General features: G+C 44.3%; 1 protein-coding gene across 4 annotated transcripts in view; it reads right to left on the bottom strand.

Moving 5' to 3' along the window:
- Window positions 1-1450: 1450 nt before the first annotated feature.
- The window catches only part of satb1b (SATB homeobox 1b), a 64115-nt gene continuing 47864 nt past the window's right edge, over window positions 1451-17701 (bottom strand). For all 4 annotated transcript variants that reach the window (XM_083989668.1, XM_083989671.1, XM_083989670.1 and 1 more), the window contains 2 exons: window positions 5901-6110; window positions 1451-3902 (listed from right to left, as the gene is read on the bottom strand). In XM_083989668.1, coding sequence (XP_083845794.1) covers window positions 3255-3902; window positions 5901-6110 — 858 coding nt within the window. In that variant the 3' untranslated portion in view covers window positions 1451-3254. The remainder of the gene's footprint in view (window positions 3903-5900; window positions 6111-17701) is intronic.

The following is a 17701-nucleotide window of genomic DNA, read 5'->3' as shown; positions in this document are numbered from 1 at the left end:
GTTAAAGTGAAACCTCTGTGACTCCACCCGGCCTCTCAGCAGCCTTCATGTGGAAACTCAGTGTTTGCTCTGACACTGAGAGTTTCTACAAATATCACAAGAAGATCTTGTATCTGCTTCTTCTTTTTTTTTTCTCCTCCAAACATGGTGCACCGCAGCACAACGTGGCATCATCTACAGTATGAATGCTTTCTGAGAAACTTATCTTGTGTAGCCTGTTAATTTTTTTTATTATTTTAAATAAGCAACAGCATGAGAGGCCCGGGGTAAGAGAGTCAGTGATTCATCAGCCACCATTCTTGTTGTTAATTATGATTTCTATTTTGACATCTGGGAAAGTCTTTGAAGTGTTTGATGCTGTTGAGAGCCAGCGAACAGCCTAATGGAGACAGAATTTAAAAACTGTTCTGCGCTTGCCAGTCTTCTCTGAGCAATCACCCATGATACCCACCCGTGGAGAAGCTCCGGCGTCGGGAGCTTGGAGCTGGAGCTGCTCCGCTGCTGTGAGGAAACAGCCATCGTCGACCTTTTCAACCCGTGATCCACTGAAACCAAACTTTTTTTTCTCTTCCTTTTACTGCTATTTGTGGATGACATTTTTTTTTTTTTTTTTTTTTTATCCCCCAGAAATCCTTTCACAAAAATTCTTGTGACCACCTCCAAGATGGAGAACCACTGTTATAGAAGAGCATTAGCCATCTGTGTGGAAAAACCTTTTCTAAGGCGGAGGCAAACATGGCTGATCCCTGTGAACACAGTGATAATGAGGGGGAGTATTACGCCGGAGTTCCTGTTGTTTGTTGGTGCCTTCACCTCTGTTTGTCAGTGAATAAGTCACTTGTAATGTCAAAATCGGGAAATAATGAAGCTTAATGTTGCCTCGCTACTTCATGGTGTGTTTGCTTTTGTTGTTTTTTTTACTACCTCTTCACCTTTAACAAATGTTGAATCCCCCCATCCACCCGCCCCACCCCCCCCCCCCCAAAACCAAGAGCATCTCACACGTTCTGTTTTCCTCTGAACACACACAACGTTACACTCTGGCTTTTTTTTTATTCATGTTTAAAAAACAAAAAAAAACAAAACAAAAAAAGAGCAGAACATCAAGGGAACGCCGGCCCACACTGGCTGGCACATATCTCAGGGTGTTAACAGGTGAGGGTAATTTCCTAAAGGTGCAGACACCTGGCCTCACCTGGGGTTCACAGTGAGGTCAGGACACCTGTGCTGTTTGATATCTTAACTCCCCGTGGAGGGCGTTCGCTTTTCTTTTTTTTTTTTTTTTACAGGTGTTCACACCCAAACGTTTCTTTATTTCAGGTTTCACAGGTGCTCCAGTTTACACTCAGCAGTAGACGTGAAGATGCAGTAGAAGAGCCCGGGTACAGTCGGTTTTTCGAGAGGAAGAGGCACGACAAGAACGTTGATTTCAATTTTTGCACGGTGAGCTCTTGCACAAACTTCAAATATATTTACAATAATAAACAATCAATGATTCATAAGATGTGATATTTACAGTTATTACAAATAACGTGTTCAGTGACTGCAGCTGGATGAGTCAGTAACTGGAGTTGAGATCTCAGCAGGAGGTTTTTTAAAACAATTCACATTGTTTCATCTTTTGTTTCCAGAGAGAGAGAGAGAGAGAGAGAGAGAAAGAGAAGGAGAGAGAGAAAAGAGAAGAGAAAAAACAAACCTCTCTGGTCTGGTCAAGTTAATGCCAAGAAATCTGTGGTACAATACAAACAGTTTAATTGTGTAATTAACAATCAATAACCACTTCTAGTTAGAACATTTTGAAGAAAGGAACCGAGAAACACTTATAAAACAGTCAGTCGTAACAAAATAACTGGTGTTCTCATTGAAATCAACTCATAAAAAAGAAACACTTTTATACAGAATATTTATACAGGAATAGCTTTTTGAATTGGATTGTTAACCAAAGGAAGACACATCGCAGACATCGATTTTCACACAGATTGCATATGTTTTTCTTTCTAAGGTGTTCTATAGGTTAGTCATTTTACCTAAGCTTATTTGCATGATAGTAAAAATTGCATACAACATTAATCGTGAAGCTTGTAGCATGAGTTGCTCGACATACAGCACTTATTATAGGCAACCTTTAAAGCACATTTCTCCATTTAAAACGTTTAAGACACTTTTTGTTTTTACTGCCCATCGAAATTACATTTATAAATAGAAAAAAGATCGGTGGAATTAAAAAAAAGAAAAAAGAAAAAAAAAAAGCGCTACGCAACATAAAACTTTTTCAAAAAGTAATTACATCAGAAAAACACTGCATGAACTGCAAATAAATAATGGCGGACAACATAAACATGGTGTAATTCACATTTCTAACTGTGTGGCAATTCAGAAAGTTACAGTGACAAAGGTTTTGCAAAATAATCTAACATCGGCAGTGCCGTATAGTACAAGGCATTTGTTGGCATAGTTTCTTTAAGACTGTATTTTTTTTTTTTTCATTTTTTACAGTTACAATATATGTCTATATATATATTTATATTTCCTCCCTAACAAATATGTAAAGACTGAGCTATTCTTGGAGATGCACCTGGGCTGGGTGGTCACGGTCCAGAGGTTGGAGTGATCCATAATCACTTTATGCGCTTTTTTTTTTATAAGAATAACTAATCTGCCAGCAGGCTCCAGACTTGATACCTCATGATTAAGGCCTTGTCAACCACTTGGTCCTCGATTTCATTTTGCTGTTTTATTTTTTAAAAAATCCAGTTAAACGTCACGTACGTAAACACCTACCAAAGTCCTGTCAAACTCCAGGGGAGGGGTTGGGGGGGCATTTTTTTCTTTTTTAAATATAATCAGTAGCTCAAAAAGATAAAGTAAAGTCAGTGTAAAACAACGGACACAGAGTGAGTGCAGTCAGCAAATATCCACGGCAACATACTTAGAATAATTTTTTGTGCAGATTATTTAAATGATGCATCAGTCTTTACAGTGAATAATACAAGTTTTACAAAATCCAAAAAGTAGTACTTGAGTCTGAAATGGGCTTTCCAGTGTGTGAACACTCACTTCACATAGCCTGTCAGTCTGATACAGTATATATAAACACTCCTCATACAGTCTGCGCGCTGTATTCATTAAAAACACTACTTTTCTTTATTTGCAGTGCGGTGGTTCTGTGTCGGCCAGAGCGTTACATTTAGCACAGTCATCAGTCTGTGTGTGCACAAGGAAAACTCTCGGTATGGATGGAGGCGGCCGGAGTCCTACTCCTTGGCCTCGTGCTCTGACTCCGACTGGGCCTCGGCGCCGCGGCCCAGCTGCTCCTCGATCTTGATGGAGAAGATGGTGTTGTTGGTCTGCGTGCTCTCGTCCAGCTCCTTCAGCAGCTCTCCGCTCTCCCTGAAGTCCGTCAGCTCCTCCTCGAAGGCCGGGCTGCTGCCGCTGCTGCTGTTGGTGTTGGTGGTGGCGGCGGTGCTGCTGCTGTTGTTGTTGTTGTTGTTGTTGCTGGGCTCCTTGGGCGCCTTGGCCGGGTGGTTGATGTAGAAGCGCTGGTTCTGGAAGAACTTGATGATGGTGAGCTTGGGCAGGTCCAGCTGGGCCGACAGGGTGTGGATGGCCTCCTCGTCCGGGTACAGGCCCACGTCCTGGATGAAGCTCTGCAGGATGCCCAGAGCCTCCAGGGAGATCTTCCCCCCGCCCGTGCGGGACTTCATGCTCCCCCCGCGGCTGCACTCGTCCTCCGTCTCGGCCGGGGAGGCGGTGGAGGGCTGGCGCGGCGGCAACCGGGGCCCGGTGGTGGGCTGCTGTTGCTGCAAAGGCTGCTGGGACAGAAGGGGTTGGGAGGGGTGCTGGAGGGACAGGGACAGGGAGGGCTGGTGCTGGTGCTGCTGCTGCGACTGGGGCGGCTGAGCCTGCAGTGGGAAGGAAAAAAAAAAAAAAAAAAGAAGGGGAAGGGAAGAGAAAGCAGACGGGGATGTTATCAGTGAACACTTATCGGCGCCTTAATAAGGCCTTTCATTAAAATCAATTGAGTTGTGAGGAAAAATGGGCCCGCTGTGTACGGAGCAGCCACTTGGTTGGAGGAATTTTCCATGTAACATCTCATTGAATGTAATCAGTTCTGCAGATATGATTTTTTTCTTCCTTTTTTGGTAGTGGGAGATTGTGTCTCTCATTGTGAGGGTAGAGGCATCAGCAACACACACAGAAACACACACACACGCACACACAATCAGGCCTGCACAGAGTGGGAATTCACAGGGAAACTGGCCTCTCTATTCTAGCCTCTGCTGCTTATCAGGCTCTATTGCCAGGCAGCGATAAACAAGCTCCCCGTGCACAATTCGCGTAGCGATGGTCTGGTCTGATTTGCCGCAGTGTGAGAATGCTATCGATGGCTTTCACTGGGCCGTCAGGATCCCGTTAGTGTAAACACATGACACATTACTTGTAAAATGTCTCATTGTGTGGTTGGAGAGGGAGTGAGTGGGCAACTCGTGGTCCCTATTGACCCCGCAAAATGGGTGCTCTTTTATTTTCATTTCTGAGTCAGACACTGTAGAATAGGTGTTTCATAATGAAGTTTGCAAAACAGCACTTTGCAGGGACTCTGTTTGCCAGCTGCATAAATGCACCCAAAGATGTGATTTTACAGTACCAATATACCGCGCTATGATAGTTCTTGTTGAGCAAATGTGAGCTAATTTGGCTAATGTGTCACGTTAGAGGGGGACAGGCACAAAATATTTGCACACTGGTCTCTTATGGACAATGTAAAATGCACCATTAAATCAGAAATAATCCTATTTTATTTATCTACAGCCGTCGCTGTTTGCATGCAAAGTATGCACAAAACTCCCTCATTCCATATCTGCTGCTGAAATTGATTTGTAAAAGAAATCCTATTACCTTATTTATATCTAGTAAATGGCAGCCTTTGTGAAACACTGGCCATGTCTCCAAGTAACCAAATAACTAATCAAACATTCAGCTGTGGCTCAGACTTTTAATAGAAGTATTATTGTACTTCATTAAGATATTTCGACCGTTAACCAAGCCTGTGTGTTATTTTCTATTCATCTGCCAGATGTCTCTTATAAAGCAGCTTTGTTAAATAAGTTGGGGCTAATGATATCGTTCCAGCTCGCGCTGAAAACTAGGAACTTTTAAGTGTTGCTGTGTTTCTAATTAACAAGGGTTCATAAAAATTCCTAAGTGTTGTTTATTACAAATTCCTTGAAAATTAGTTAAGATTAAATGAAAGAGGGGGGGAAATTATGTTTTTTAGTTATTTGTTTTTGATACAGCACTTTCAAAAAAAGTGAGAAAACACAGGTTTCCCAGCACAGTGTTTGTCTCATGTGAACTCTGTACACAGGGACATGACTTCTCATTATCACTTTATCCAATGAATATTTTCAAGACTGACTGGTTCATCATTTAATTAGTAAACAGATGGATTTCTGATCAGAAGCTTCTTCACCTTCATGTTGCTTGTTTTAACTGGACGAAAGTTCAAAACCCAAATTCTTTTTATTTATTCTCACAAATATCATTTTTCATAAAATAAAACAGTTGTTATTGTAACCAAACAATTTTCTGTAACTAATCGATTACTCTGATGATCACAACAAAAACTGTGTGCATGTGTATTCTATTATTTTCTTATTGAGTTTATCAATTTATTTTGTAACGATGGCAATTTAGTGAAGATCCAATACAGAGGATGAAGGAATGCGTTGCTGCGATTCTGATTTATGATGAGCTGTTACTCATGTTTGTCAATCATTTATCTGAAGTGGATCACCAGAGCATTTATGAAAATAAACAAGAGCATTATATAATATGTACACCCATCTAATTACATCAATATTATGGTGTGTGTGTGTGATGCCTGGGCTCTGTCTCACCTGTAGCTGGTCGGTGGACATGTGCATCAGGTGTGTGGGCCGCTCGTTGTGGTGCTGCTGCTGCCCGGCGCTGCTCTCCTGCTCGTAGATGGCGTCGCGCTCCACCTGCGAGAGGCTGAGGAAGCGGCGGATCATGGACAGGTTCTCCCACAGCGTCCGGTTCTCTGGAGACGGGTCCTCCTTCCAGCGGAGCAGCTCACACAGCCAGCCCTGCACCCAGGGAGAGGGAGAGAGACGGAGAGAGAGAGAGAGAGAGAGGGTGGGTCAGTAAAAGACTCCAACGTGTCCACAGATCAGAAAAACCTCAGACTGATGTGTCAAACATCTGGAAACCGGTTTCTACGGACGACCGGTCATCACCTGTGATCGCTGCGCCTGCTTCTGTTGTTAAAATGGATATACATCGTGTGACAGAGCTGTGTAAAACAACCCAGTGACACCGTTTCACCTGTTTTTAAGTCGCTGACGTGGATGAAAAATATTGTTTTTTTGCAAAACAACACAAGCAGCAGAAAAACACAGCTAAATAAAACTGGAGCTCCGTGCTGTAAAGGCTCCATTATTTCACAACAGCTGCACCTGCCGTCTCTGTGTCTCTGTGTGTCTCTCTGCAGCTGAGGACCGAGGTGTGAATTAGCCGAGGTCAGGCGACGCAGCGGGAAGGAGCGATTTAACGTGACGAGAGACACACGCTGGCTCACCGAGCGGCACCCTTGGGAGGAGGAGAGCCGGTCTCCCATGTTTGAAACATTCCAGCAGAGGGCCATGAAAGACAGAGCTGAGGAAGAGGATGGCAGCACTGCGACCTGAAAGGCTTCATGTGCTACAGTGCAACACACTCAGAGCCGCCTCCACTGGTGATTCAGCATGACACCGGTACAATATTCTATATTTTATATTGTTGACGTGTCAGGGAGGCTGCTGATGTCAGCGGGGTTATAACATGATGATATGATCAGAGAGATGCTGATTCAAATGATGAGGCAAAAGTAATGCATTTACATCACTTTCAATAGGATGTTTGAGTATATCTGACATCATATGTCACATGAGAAGATGTTTTTAATACAGTTAAAACCTTGGATTAGCCAAAATTAGTTGATTAATCAATTGGTAAGAAAAGTTTGTGTGTTTACGCTGCTGCTCGGACAGAACCAGAGACAACATGACCACCGGAAAACTAAGATAAGATAAAATAGAATAAGATAAGATGATCCTTTATTTGTCCCACAGGGTTGCAGCAGCAGACAACAGCAAAGAAATGTATAGGACAGATAATAAATAGCAGATGGCAACAGCAGTAAAAGAAAAGCTGTTTTTTTAGAGTATGATTACAATTATGATTAAAATAAAAAATAATAAATAAGAAGAAATATATATATATATATATATATATACACATTTGAATTGTTTAGTGCTGAGAGCAGCTCTAGTTTTGGAGTCTGATGATAACGCTCCTTCACACATTTTGGGTGAAGGAGTCGGTCGCTGATGGAGCTTCTAGTCCAGTCAGGAGTCACTGTCCATCAGAGATGACAGCTTGTCACTCTCCTCTCTCCAACCACTTCTACTTCTACACTGAACTTCTCAGTATCTTCTATCAAATCCCATCTGTCAACATATAATAGAAAAAAATAGAAAATACAAAAATAGAAGGAACAAAAACAAGAATGTAAATGGTCGTGTTTCTGATTGAGATCAGGGTTTCGGGATGAGAGTGACATTTCAAGCTGTAGACGAGGACGAGTCGGTGAAGTCTGATGTTGATTGTATAAATACAGAAGCAGCAAATCAAATGTGTGTTTAGTGACGGAGCGCAGACTGACGACAGACAGACAGAAGGGCTCTGCAGGGGATCAGTGACGTGGTCATCCAACCAAACCTCAGCAGGCCAGCGTGTGTGTGTGAGAGAATGAAAGGAAATAACACAGTGTGGAGCTGTGTGTGGGAGAGTGAAGAGGAGTGTGGGGAGTGGGGGGGGTGAAGCTGTAGTGAAGCTACAACAGAGCTGTAAAGGGACAAGAGTGGATGAAGAAGAAGGAGGGACGGCCGGGGAGTGTAACCAGCACGGAGGGGAGGAGGAGGAGGAGGAGGAGAGGGGGGGGCGTAGCGTCAAAGAGGAGCAGTGAGGTGTGTGAGAGTGTGTGTGTGTGTGTGTGTTAGAGAGGGGCTACTCGCTCAGCCGGTAGTCTATCCTGGCAGAGTGACAGAGCGGCGCTGTAATCTCCCGGCCAGTGCGCGGCAGCACCTTTCATTTCCACAGGATTACACCGCGCTGCTGGTCCGCACACACACACACACACACATACACATGCACACACACATGCACACACACAGAGGGCAGAGCCACGACGCCACACTGCATGCAAGAGATAACTCAGCAGTTTGGTTGTCCCCTGTTCCAACTCCTCCCATAAGCCACATCAAACCCAGGAGGGGTTTTGGAGGAAGCCGAGTGGGGGGGGGGGGGGGGGGGGGGAGAGAGAGAGAGAGAGAGAGAGAGAGAGAGAGAGAGAGAGAGAGAGAGAGAGAGAGAGAGAGAGAGAGAGAGAGAGAGAGAGAGAGAGAGAGAGAGAGAGAGAGAGAGAGAGAGAGAGAGAGAAGAGGGGGCCATAAAGCTAGCAAGCTTGCGTGCCCACCTTGTTCCTTTGCCACGTTTATTGTTGCGTTTTTAATTTGCATGCAGAGGGATTTGGACGCTGCTCCAGTTGGGCTGTCTGTGGTTTCAGCTGATTCGGTAGTGAGGGGGAACACACACACACACACACACACACACACACACACACACACACAAACAGACGTGCAAAAAAAAAAAAACCCACCACACACCATCTTGTCAAAGCCAGGGAAACAGTACCCCGGCCCAACGATGGAGTAATCCAACTCAAACACTCCCCAAACCAGCAGGATTAAACCCAAAGTAGCAGAGCCAATCAAACAAAGGCACGACGTGAACTCCATCTCAATGCCAGGAAGTCCATTTAATGAAATAAAGTACAGAGAGTTATTAGTTCACAAGTGTGTGTGAGCGTTTGTTTGTGTGGCTGCGTGTTGTCTGATGGCTTTTCTTCACTTTCTGTGAGCTGACGTGGAGCTTGTGTGTAGAAGAGAGGCTGTGTGTGTGCACTGTATGTGTGTGTGTGTGTGTGTGTTTTTCTGTTTTATATGTGACGCATGTCAAACAGCAGTTAGCGCTGCTCGTGGCCCGCTCTGTGGACAGTGGACAGTCAGCATTTTCCATGGCAGTTTCAAGAGCTTTGTTTGTGTTTGTCTAATTGCATTGCTTCCACAGACCAGCCAGAGGCAGGAGGGGAGGGGGGGGGGGGTAGAGATGGTGAGACAGATAAAGAGAGACAGACAGAGAGAGAGAGAGAGAGAGAGAGAGGTTAACACTTTGACTCAGTTGTGGCCACTAAACTTAAAGCGATCCAGCAGGCAGCAGTGGCTTCTTCTACAACATGCAGCAGCGTATGTCAGTGTTCCTGCCTGAGAATGACTAAATCAACAAGATTTTATGTTCAACATTCCCACACTCGGCTGATATTACCATACTGTTGCAAATCTGTTTTCCTCTTTATTGTTTAATGTAATTTGTTGAGGCTCTCCACCGCAGCTGACAAGCACCAACCGCTCTTGATTGGATCATGGAACTTGCTGCCCCTGCTGCTAAAGTGTTCCAACACGGTCCAGAAAACAAAAAATCTAGGGCTCTTCAATGCAGTGTACTCTGTGTTGTGTTGGAGATCATTAAGGGCTCTCTATAAATAAATAGAACAGGTAGTTCAGAGCAGGCCCGGCTCCTGGCCACTACACATCTTCCATGTGCGTGTTTTCGATGAAACACAGTCAAGAAACGTTCTCATGTCACGGTTTAACACTTGTGGCTGCAGCACACAGAGCAGACAGATGAGCTGGATGATTATCACTCACACACAAACTAATATCACAGATTTTTTTTTTTTTAAATATGTTTTATAAATATCACAGCACTTCGACTGTATGGTTAAGACTCACACCTCTCTTCAGCCCACTTTACTCAGAACAACATGCAGCCACTTCCTGAAAACACTGCTGGTTAAAGAGCGTCCAGCGCCGAGCAACACGAAGTCGCAGGTGATGAGAGTTTGGTTTCGAGTGGTCACGACGCTGGCCTATCACCACGTCTGCAGAAGTGACTTTTTAAATGTTGGTTGGCTTCTAAAGTTTACATGACGGTGCCTTTTTGTGGCCCTGGTGGTGAGAAATCACTTCACATGTCTTTAATCTCAGGGTTTTTTGTGTTGTCACAGAATTGAATCCCAGGTGAAAATAAAACATGTTGATTTAATGTATAAGTATGTGAGGACTTTCTGCCTTTGTTTACTATCAGTGTAACCAAGTTTTTATATATTATATTACAGTCATTTGACACTGAGCGAAAACAGAAGGCATCAAGAATCTAAAGTGCATCCCTCACAAATAAACATCTTAAAGTACGTTCAGAAAGCCAGGATGGGTTTTTTGTTTCAAATTGCTTTCATTAACTAACTAATCAATTAATTATGAGTATAGAGCACAGATGAAGTTATAAACTGAAATAATTACAGCCCTAATTTAGACCATTATTGTGCACACAAAAAAGTCTTGCCGTCATCAGACAGGGGTGAGCTGCGTTTAAAGGTGAGATTAAAAAAAGAAGCAGACTTTACAGACTAAATAATGAAAAACAAATTCATTAAAAGTTCAACAAACCACTTAAGTTCCTGTCATGACGCAGAAGCTTTACTCACATCTGCAGTAAAAGACATTTACTGTTTGATCAAAGTATCAAAATGTTCTATAGAAGAAACAATCCACAGCTGCTAATAGGCCTGTGAGATAATATTAGTCATGTTAATGATATTAGTAACTGACAAGTGTTTTTTCTTTTTTTTTTTAGAGCACATTTCTACATGACAGAGTTGTTTATTTGACAGATCACAGCTCCACATCCCCAAGGAAACAGCTCTGGTGGAAATCACATCCTCTGTGCATTTACATTCACTACACACCGAGGGGACATTTAGACCAGAAAACAAATGCCGATAAGCTTTTAAATCGACCTAGTGAAGTAAACCGATGTGTGCTCCCAACCTAGATTACTGGAGATGTGCTTTATTTTAGTGATAAAAAACAAAAAACAAAAACATCTCTGGGTCGAACTCACAGATGCTGCAGACAGGTCCATCGAAGCAATAACTACCGACAGGCATAGGATTATCTTGCTATGTTGGCACACACCTGTGACAATATTGCACAATAATCCGCTGCCTCTGGGTCATCACTGCTTAATTAATAATTAGTTTCAAACAAAACGAGGACTGGCAATCAAGAACCAGCAGCCTTTTCTTGTTTTACAGCAGACACAGATCTGACCAGAGGCCTGTGGGACTCTGGGGTCATAAGGTGCCAAATTAAAAGGGTAATAAACTCTTCAGCAGACCATTGTATGGTCCTGGTATAAATAGCAGCCGGGTGTTCTGATAAAAATATTTTCCTTCGCAACAACAATAGTTGAATTCATGCGCGAGATTCATCCAGCTATGCAGTGCGGTGCACCGTGGATGTGAGTGCTGCAGTCACAAGCTGCCAATGAGAGCATAGGCCTGCTCTGTCAGAGAACAGCATGGTATTCACCGCCCAACCCACCCACCCATTCACCCATTCACCACCAAACTACCGCCGCGAAGGACACACCCCCCCAACATGGAAGCTCAGGGGGGGGAACAACTGGCTCTTGCAGCGAGACAGGGACAGTAGACGGACAGAGAGACAGACAGAAAGAGAGACAGACTGAGAGGTCTGTCACACGGCCTGGCCAACACCTTCCCTCTAATCTCATTTGCTTGTTATCAGCCCCATCAGGCTGACCTCGGCCACCGCAAAAATAAATAAATAAAATAAGCCAACAGATGTCCATCAATTTGCCATTTGAGTTTTTTTTTTTTTTTCCCTCCCCCTCCTTCCTCGGGTTACTGTGTGACCAAAATTAATGGCTTGGTTTCAACTCCACAAACAGACTATGTGAGTATATTGAGTGTCATTTGTATAAAAAAAGGCAGAGATGACACACAGACAAAAAAAAAAAAGAAAATCACAGATGAAGAAATGTTTGTGGCTTTTGTTGTGGCTGACTGACTGGTTGGAGGACAGAGCTAGAGCCAGACAAACCTCTCCTCTGTCTCTGAACCAGGCAGGGAACTAAAAGTAGAGGAGGAGACAATGCGTTATTGTCTTTCCTCCTCCTTGGACCTGGCAGAGGCCCAGCGCTCGCAGACAACACCGTTGCAGATAAATGCAGCCGATAACGCGGTATGTCCAAACCTGTTTCTCCTCTCCAGCGGCTGACACGTGCACGTTCAACCCCCCCCCACCTCCCCGCGAGGTAAACTGCTATGCTGTAAATACATTACGCTGAGGTGGACGCCCATCTGCTGACGACAGAGGAGTCTTGAAACGTTCCTGATGCTCGGGCATATGCGAATCTCCCGCAACAATAAGCAATAATTGACTGCACAATTCAGAGGCCGGATTTTTTTTTTTTTTTTGGGGGGGGGGGAGTCTTTATATGAAAACAGAACGGCTATGAGTGACTATACAAATAAATTGTCTTTGGCATTCTGTGAGGAAGATAGGGCAATGGAAATGGGGTCAGTGGCCTAATTGACCAGCATTGGCAATTGGAAGCACGACGATGGGCCAAGACAAAAAAAACCCTGTGCCCTGGTAATAGACCAAGCCATTACGCCACAAAGTCCTGTTTATTAGTCTATTAGCGTCTTTATCCAATTGTCTTTGTGCAGATAATAGATCAGGTGAGTCTGAGTTCCCAGAGAGTCCATGTCGACTCGTACACACACAGGAGGTGTTTTCTGTTTTGTTGTAGGTCCAGGCATCAGGGCATGATGGGAAGGAATTATTTTACGGTTTCGACGTAGAATAAAAAAAGCCACTGATTACGGTGGCACCACTGTCACAGTAAACGACTGCACAAGGTTAAGCTGTGCATTCATTATATAGCCAAAGTAATCGTGTTTTGATTCTTTCATTGGTGCGATGGGGATGATCACGGCGGGGACGGGGCCTCCGCTAAAATATGACTCCTAGCGAGATCTTACCATACAGATTTGTCTCGGTGCAGGAGAGGAGAAGATTACTGAACTGTGCGCTCATTATATACCCAAAGTAATCATGTTTGCATTCTTTCATTCACTTTAGAGCCCAGTGAGCAGAAGGTCTGCGCAGGAAATGGCTTTGCAAGATCAGAAAATACTAATTTATCTGGCGTTATTGAAAAGAAGATTACTGAGCCTTTTCCAGCATGTTATTTAAAATGTGGGCTCTACATTTTCTCCAGGTCCTGTCGCTGTCTAATGTCTGGAGGGTCACGTCGGCGTTGCTACGGAGCCTCTGGAATATCTCACCTGTTTTATGCATTTCTACCTACTCTGTGTGCGACCGTGCAGTAAGCGTCTCCACGGCTGGACATCAACACTGGAAAAGAACACACGACGTAACAGATGGATCGAGGAACATTAAATATTTTCAACGTGCACATGAAAACAAAAAAAGAATTAGTTATAGATAAAGGGAATTAACATTTTTCTAAATATATACCACTTTGTTTACACTGTATCTGAGGCTGCTCACCATATGGTGATCAAAGAGTCAAATTTTCATAACCTCACCATCTGATTCCAATTCACACGCTGGTCCTGAGCACTCACGAGGAGGCAGACTACAAAACAGATGGATGAAACGGACATCTTTTTGAAATGACAGGCCCTACGGATGGTTGGATTCGCAAAACAGCGGAAACGGATGATGAAATTTCTTTATGAGTTCTCGTACGTACAAATGATGAGCTGCTCCTCTCTTAAGGAAATCTTCTGAGGATTAAGAACTGAGTCATCTGAATCATTTGAAACGTGCCTTTAAAAGAGAAAAAAGTCGTTTTTTTTATTATTAAATCATGTTGATATGACTCTGATGTCTTGTCAGAGTGGATGCTTTCCAGATTGTCGTTGCCAGATTGTGTCACTATCCTCTTTTGTGAGAATGTCAGTGGCTGAGCTTTAGGAGAGAAATTTGCCAGTCTGAATCATACATGCCAAACAATTATCTCCGTTCGAGCTGCGACGCGGAGAAGTCTTAGCCAAACAGTGAACGTTGTCTGAAGAGGGGTCGCGACCTCTGCAGATACAATGAGCGAGTTGACAACAATAACAGACTGACAGCTAACACGACACACATTGTGGAGGCGAGGCATGACTGTGCAGGAAATGGCCCTCTCTGTGTCAGCACTTGCTCCCAGAAACAATACCGACCAGTTTCTGTGTGGCGCTTTACGTCATCGGCGGGCAAACCAATAAAAGTGAGCAGGGAGTTTTCAAGCAACCAAATAAAGGCAGATGGAGCATAAAGAATAACCAAAGGCAAATGACCAGTCCATCTAAAATGGAGCTCATTAAACATCTGTGTGGGTTTTTTTTCAAACCACGTTTTGTTCTTTTTCAGTCCTCCCTCACACACAACTGCACATTACAAAGCAACAATAACACAACTTGGAGGTTTCCCCAGTGCAACCGTACTTGTATTGGGTCATGAGAATTTGAAAATCCACAAATGGGAAGGCGATAATGTATTAAAGTTGGAGTCACGGTGCTGAAGGACATTTGTTAGCGATGTATTTTATCATAAAAAACATTCAAATCCACCTCAAATGTCAATTGATATTTTTGTTCTCTTTGTCCAGTGAGGCACTTGAGAGTGTGTGTGTGCAAAATGGCTGAAAATCAGAGTCGCTGATGACGCTTGGGTACATATGCCTCTTTGTATCAAATATTAGTCTTGTTGAAATTGCGGTGTAATCTGGTTTAGCCTGGTGGTGGGCTGATATTTGGGTACCAGCGCCGTCTGCACAGCTACACACAATGTTCAAACACTGTTCTCCCACCACAAATTTACCTCTTGTTTATAATCTTTTTTTTTTCTGTTCGCTACTGCTGAGGCAGATGGAGGATGAATGCACAGAAGACAACAAACACGCTGAAGATGAACTAGAGATAAACAACAACGGCGGCAACATTACAAACACAGAAAGCACCTACATGGAGTCTGATTCCATCAATTATAAGAGCTTGATTGAGATTTAATTCAAAGCTGGGGTTTAATTGCTAATATCAAAGCATAATTAAGCTGATAAATCATGACTGATCTTATTGAATTAGGGATTGAAATAGCGGAGAACCTGTAAATTGTCTATGTCAGCTAAATAAGTGTTCTTAATTGGCCTACAAGTTTGCTTCAGATACTAATGGAAGTGAACAAATTTTCATCCCCCAAAAAAGTGTTTTCAAATAAAAGTCTTCAATATGCACAGGTTTACTCAGCACTATATCTGTGTGTCTTGTTCAACTTGGAAATTCATCTTGTACCTCAAATAGAATATTTATGTAAGTGGCAGCAAAGTAAACACACAATCTCAAATGTCTCTCTGTAAGTGGGATAAAAAGACAGCTTCTGTGTGACCTCAGCTTTTCGCAGGACGTTGTAAAAATAGTGACTGGAGAATATGATGTAGTCAGAATGATGTGGATGGAGAGAAGGAGGGAGGGAGGGAGAGAGAGAGAGAGAGAGAGATAAGGGCAGAGAGAGGAGATTGTGAAAGACAGAGGGAGAGCAAATAATGCTCGCAAAACCAAGTGCACACAAGCACCAGCATGAGTACTTGGATAGGTCCTAATATCTCCCCATGCAATTCCCCCCTCGCTCACACACTCCTGTATGCACACACTTTGCGCAGACACACACTCTCTCTCTCTCTCTCTCTCAGACTGCATCTGCCGGAGCTAGTGGCTGTAGTTAAATTGAAATATTTCCCGGCGTGTGTCAGAAGCATGCAGAATGGTAATTATGACAGATCTGATTAGGCGGGCCGAGTCGGGCGGCTCCGGGCTGCAGGTGCGACCTTGTGCATTCCTGCGTGTGTAAATAAAATTAATTACAAGCGTAGGGGGCGCGCGGCGCGTGACATCAGCGCGCACAGGGGGGACTCCCACGGGGGGCACCCTAATGGAATATTTTCCCCGAGTCTAATAATACAGTTGGTATTGACTTGAGGTAATTAGGGGGATCATTAAAGCGCTTTTCCCGGCGTATTTGCCTGCCTGATCAGATTAGCGAGAATGGGCCTCAGAACAAGCCCTGTGTGGTCTGTCAGGAGAAGTGGAGACAGTGGGAGAGGGTTAGCGAGCTAACATTTGGAGGAAAAGAAGCACTGGCAAGAAAAATAAATAGCGTGCCTGTCACTGGGACACAGGTACCAGCTGCTAACAAGCTAGCGAGGTGTAAGTAGGACTGAGGTTATGCAGAGTGCTAGTGGCGTACACAGAGAGGGCGTACAGCCTGTTTAAGAAGTGCTAGTTGTGTTTGAGAGGATTTGTCATATATTAATGCTCTAGAGGTGGTGACTAAGAGACAATTTGGAGTCCTGACAGTCGGGGCAGATTCCTGGTTGGGTCTGCAGGGTGGGAGGTAGGCGAGGCGAGGCGGAGAGAGAGAGAGAGAGAGAGAGAGTTGTGCAATTGGAGACAGATGGGGTGAGAGGTGGCGTGTAAGGCGTAAGTGAGAGAGATGGCAGGAGAGACACAAAGTGCTCTGGGCATGCTCAGTGAGACCCCCGCGCTCCCGCGGAAGAGGAGGAGGAGGAGGAGGAGGAGGAGGGTTCGATGAGACGGGCAGTGGAGAGAAAACAGGCTGGTGGGAATTCCACTGTCCATTAAACAATAAGAGAAAGGCTCATTTCAGAGGGAGGGGAAGACTTAACTGTTTGCAAGATAATTCATTCGCTAAATTAATTATTCAGACAGCTGGGTCTCCAGTTCAAGAAATTGTGTCTTTAATAATAGAGAGGATCTGGCCTAGCCTGTTTCCCATGGCAACCTAATAACCAAGCAGGCACAGGAGATAAATAAATAAATCAATTAATAACCAGTCACGGCCCTTTTAGATCCCTGGGGCCTGTGATATGCTCGCTCTGATCTGCCTAATTTGAGGGAGAGAGGGTTGTGGGGGGACTGGGAGTCACAAACAACAACAACAACACAAAAAAAAGGAGACATCTTGATCACTGCCCCAGTCAAACTTATGACTCGGCGCATTCAAAAGTATCTGATAACATCTCCACTGTATCACTTTTACTATCCCGTGATGTCATTTCACACCATTTGTGCGCTCTTCATGCAAAACATGACTTGTAATGTTCTGACCTCCAGTGTCTCCTCAGAAACAGACAAAACCTCTGAACGGTCGCAATCCAGAACCAGACCCCCAGAAAGGTCAGCCATCTGCCCCTCTTATTGAGCAGCAGCCCACTGGCCGCAGCTCACTGATACAGCCGGTGTGTATGTACTGTATGTATGTGTGTGTTGTTGTTGGTGGTTTGGTCTGATTGAGCCGGATCATGTGCTAAATATCGAAGATTAATACTATGGAACGGGTTCGAGTCCCGTTACACCACTAGCGCCGGTGTGCGCCCTCCACCCGCTGACAGGAAATGAGTCATTTTGGAAACATGAAGGAAGCAGTTGCAGTTATTCTATCCCCCTCCCTTCCTACTCGTATCAGTGTCCCCGCCCGTACCCCCCCCCCCCCCCCCCCCCCCCACACCTCTCCAGACCAACGAGGCACTCACTCCAACCCCCCCTCCCCTCTGCCATCACCACCCCCTACCCCTCCACTCGAGGGACTGCCGTGCCAGGCGGGTGCAGGGTGACAGATGG

This window comes from Trachurus trachurus (assembly GCF_905171665.1).
Source record: "Trachurus trachurus genome assembly, chromosome: 16".
Lineage (NCBI taxonomy): Eukaryota > Metazoa > Chordata > Actinopteri > Carangiformes > Carangidae > Trachurus > Trachurus trachurus.
This window is presented reverse-complemented; position numbering and strand designations above follow the sequence as displayed.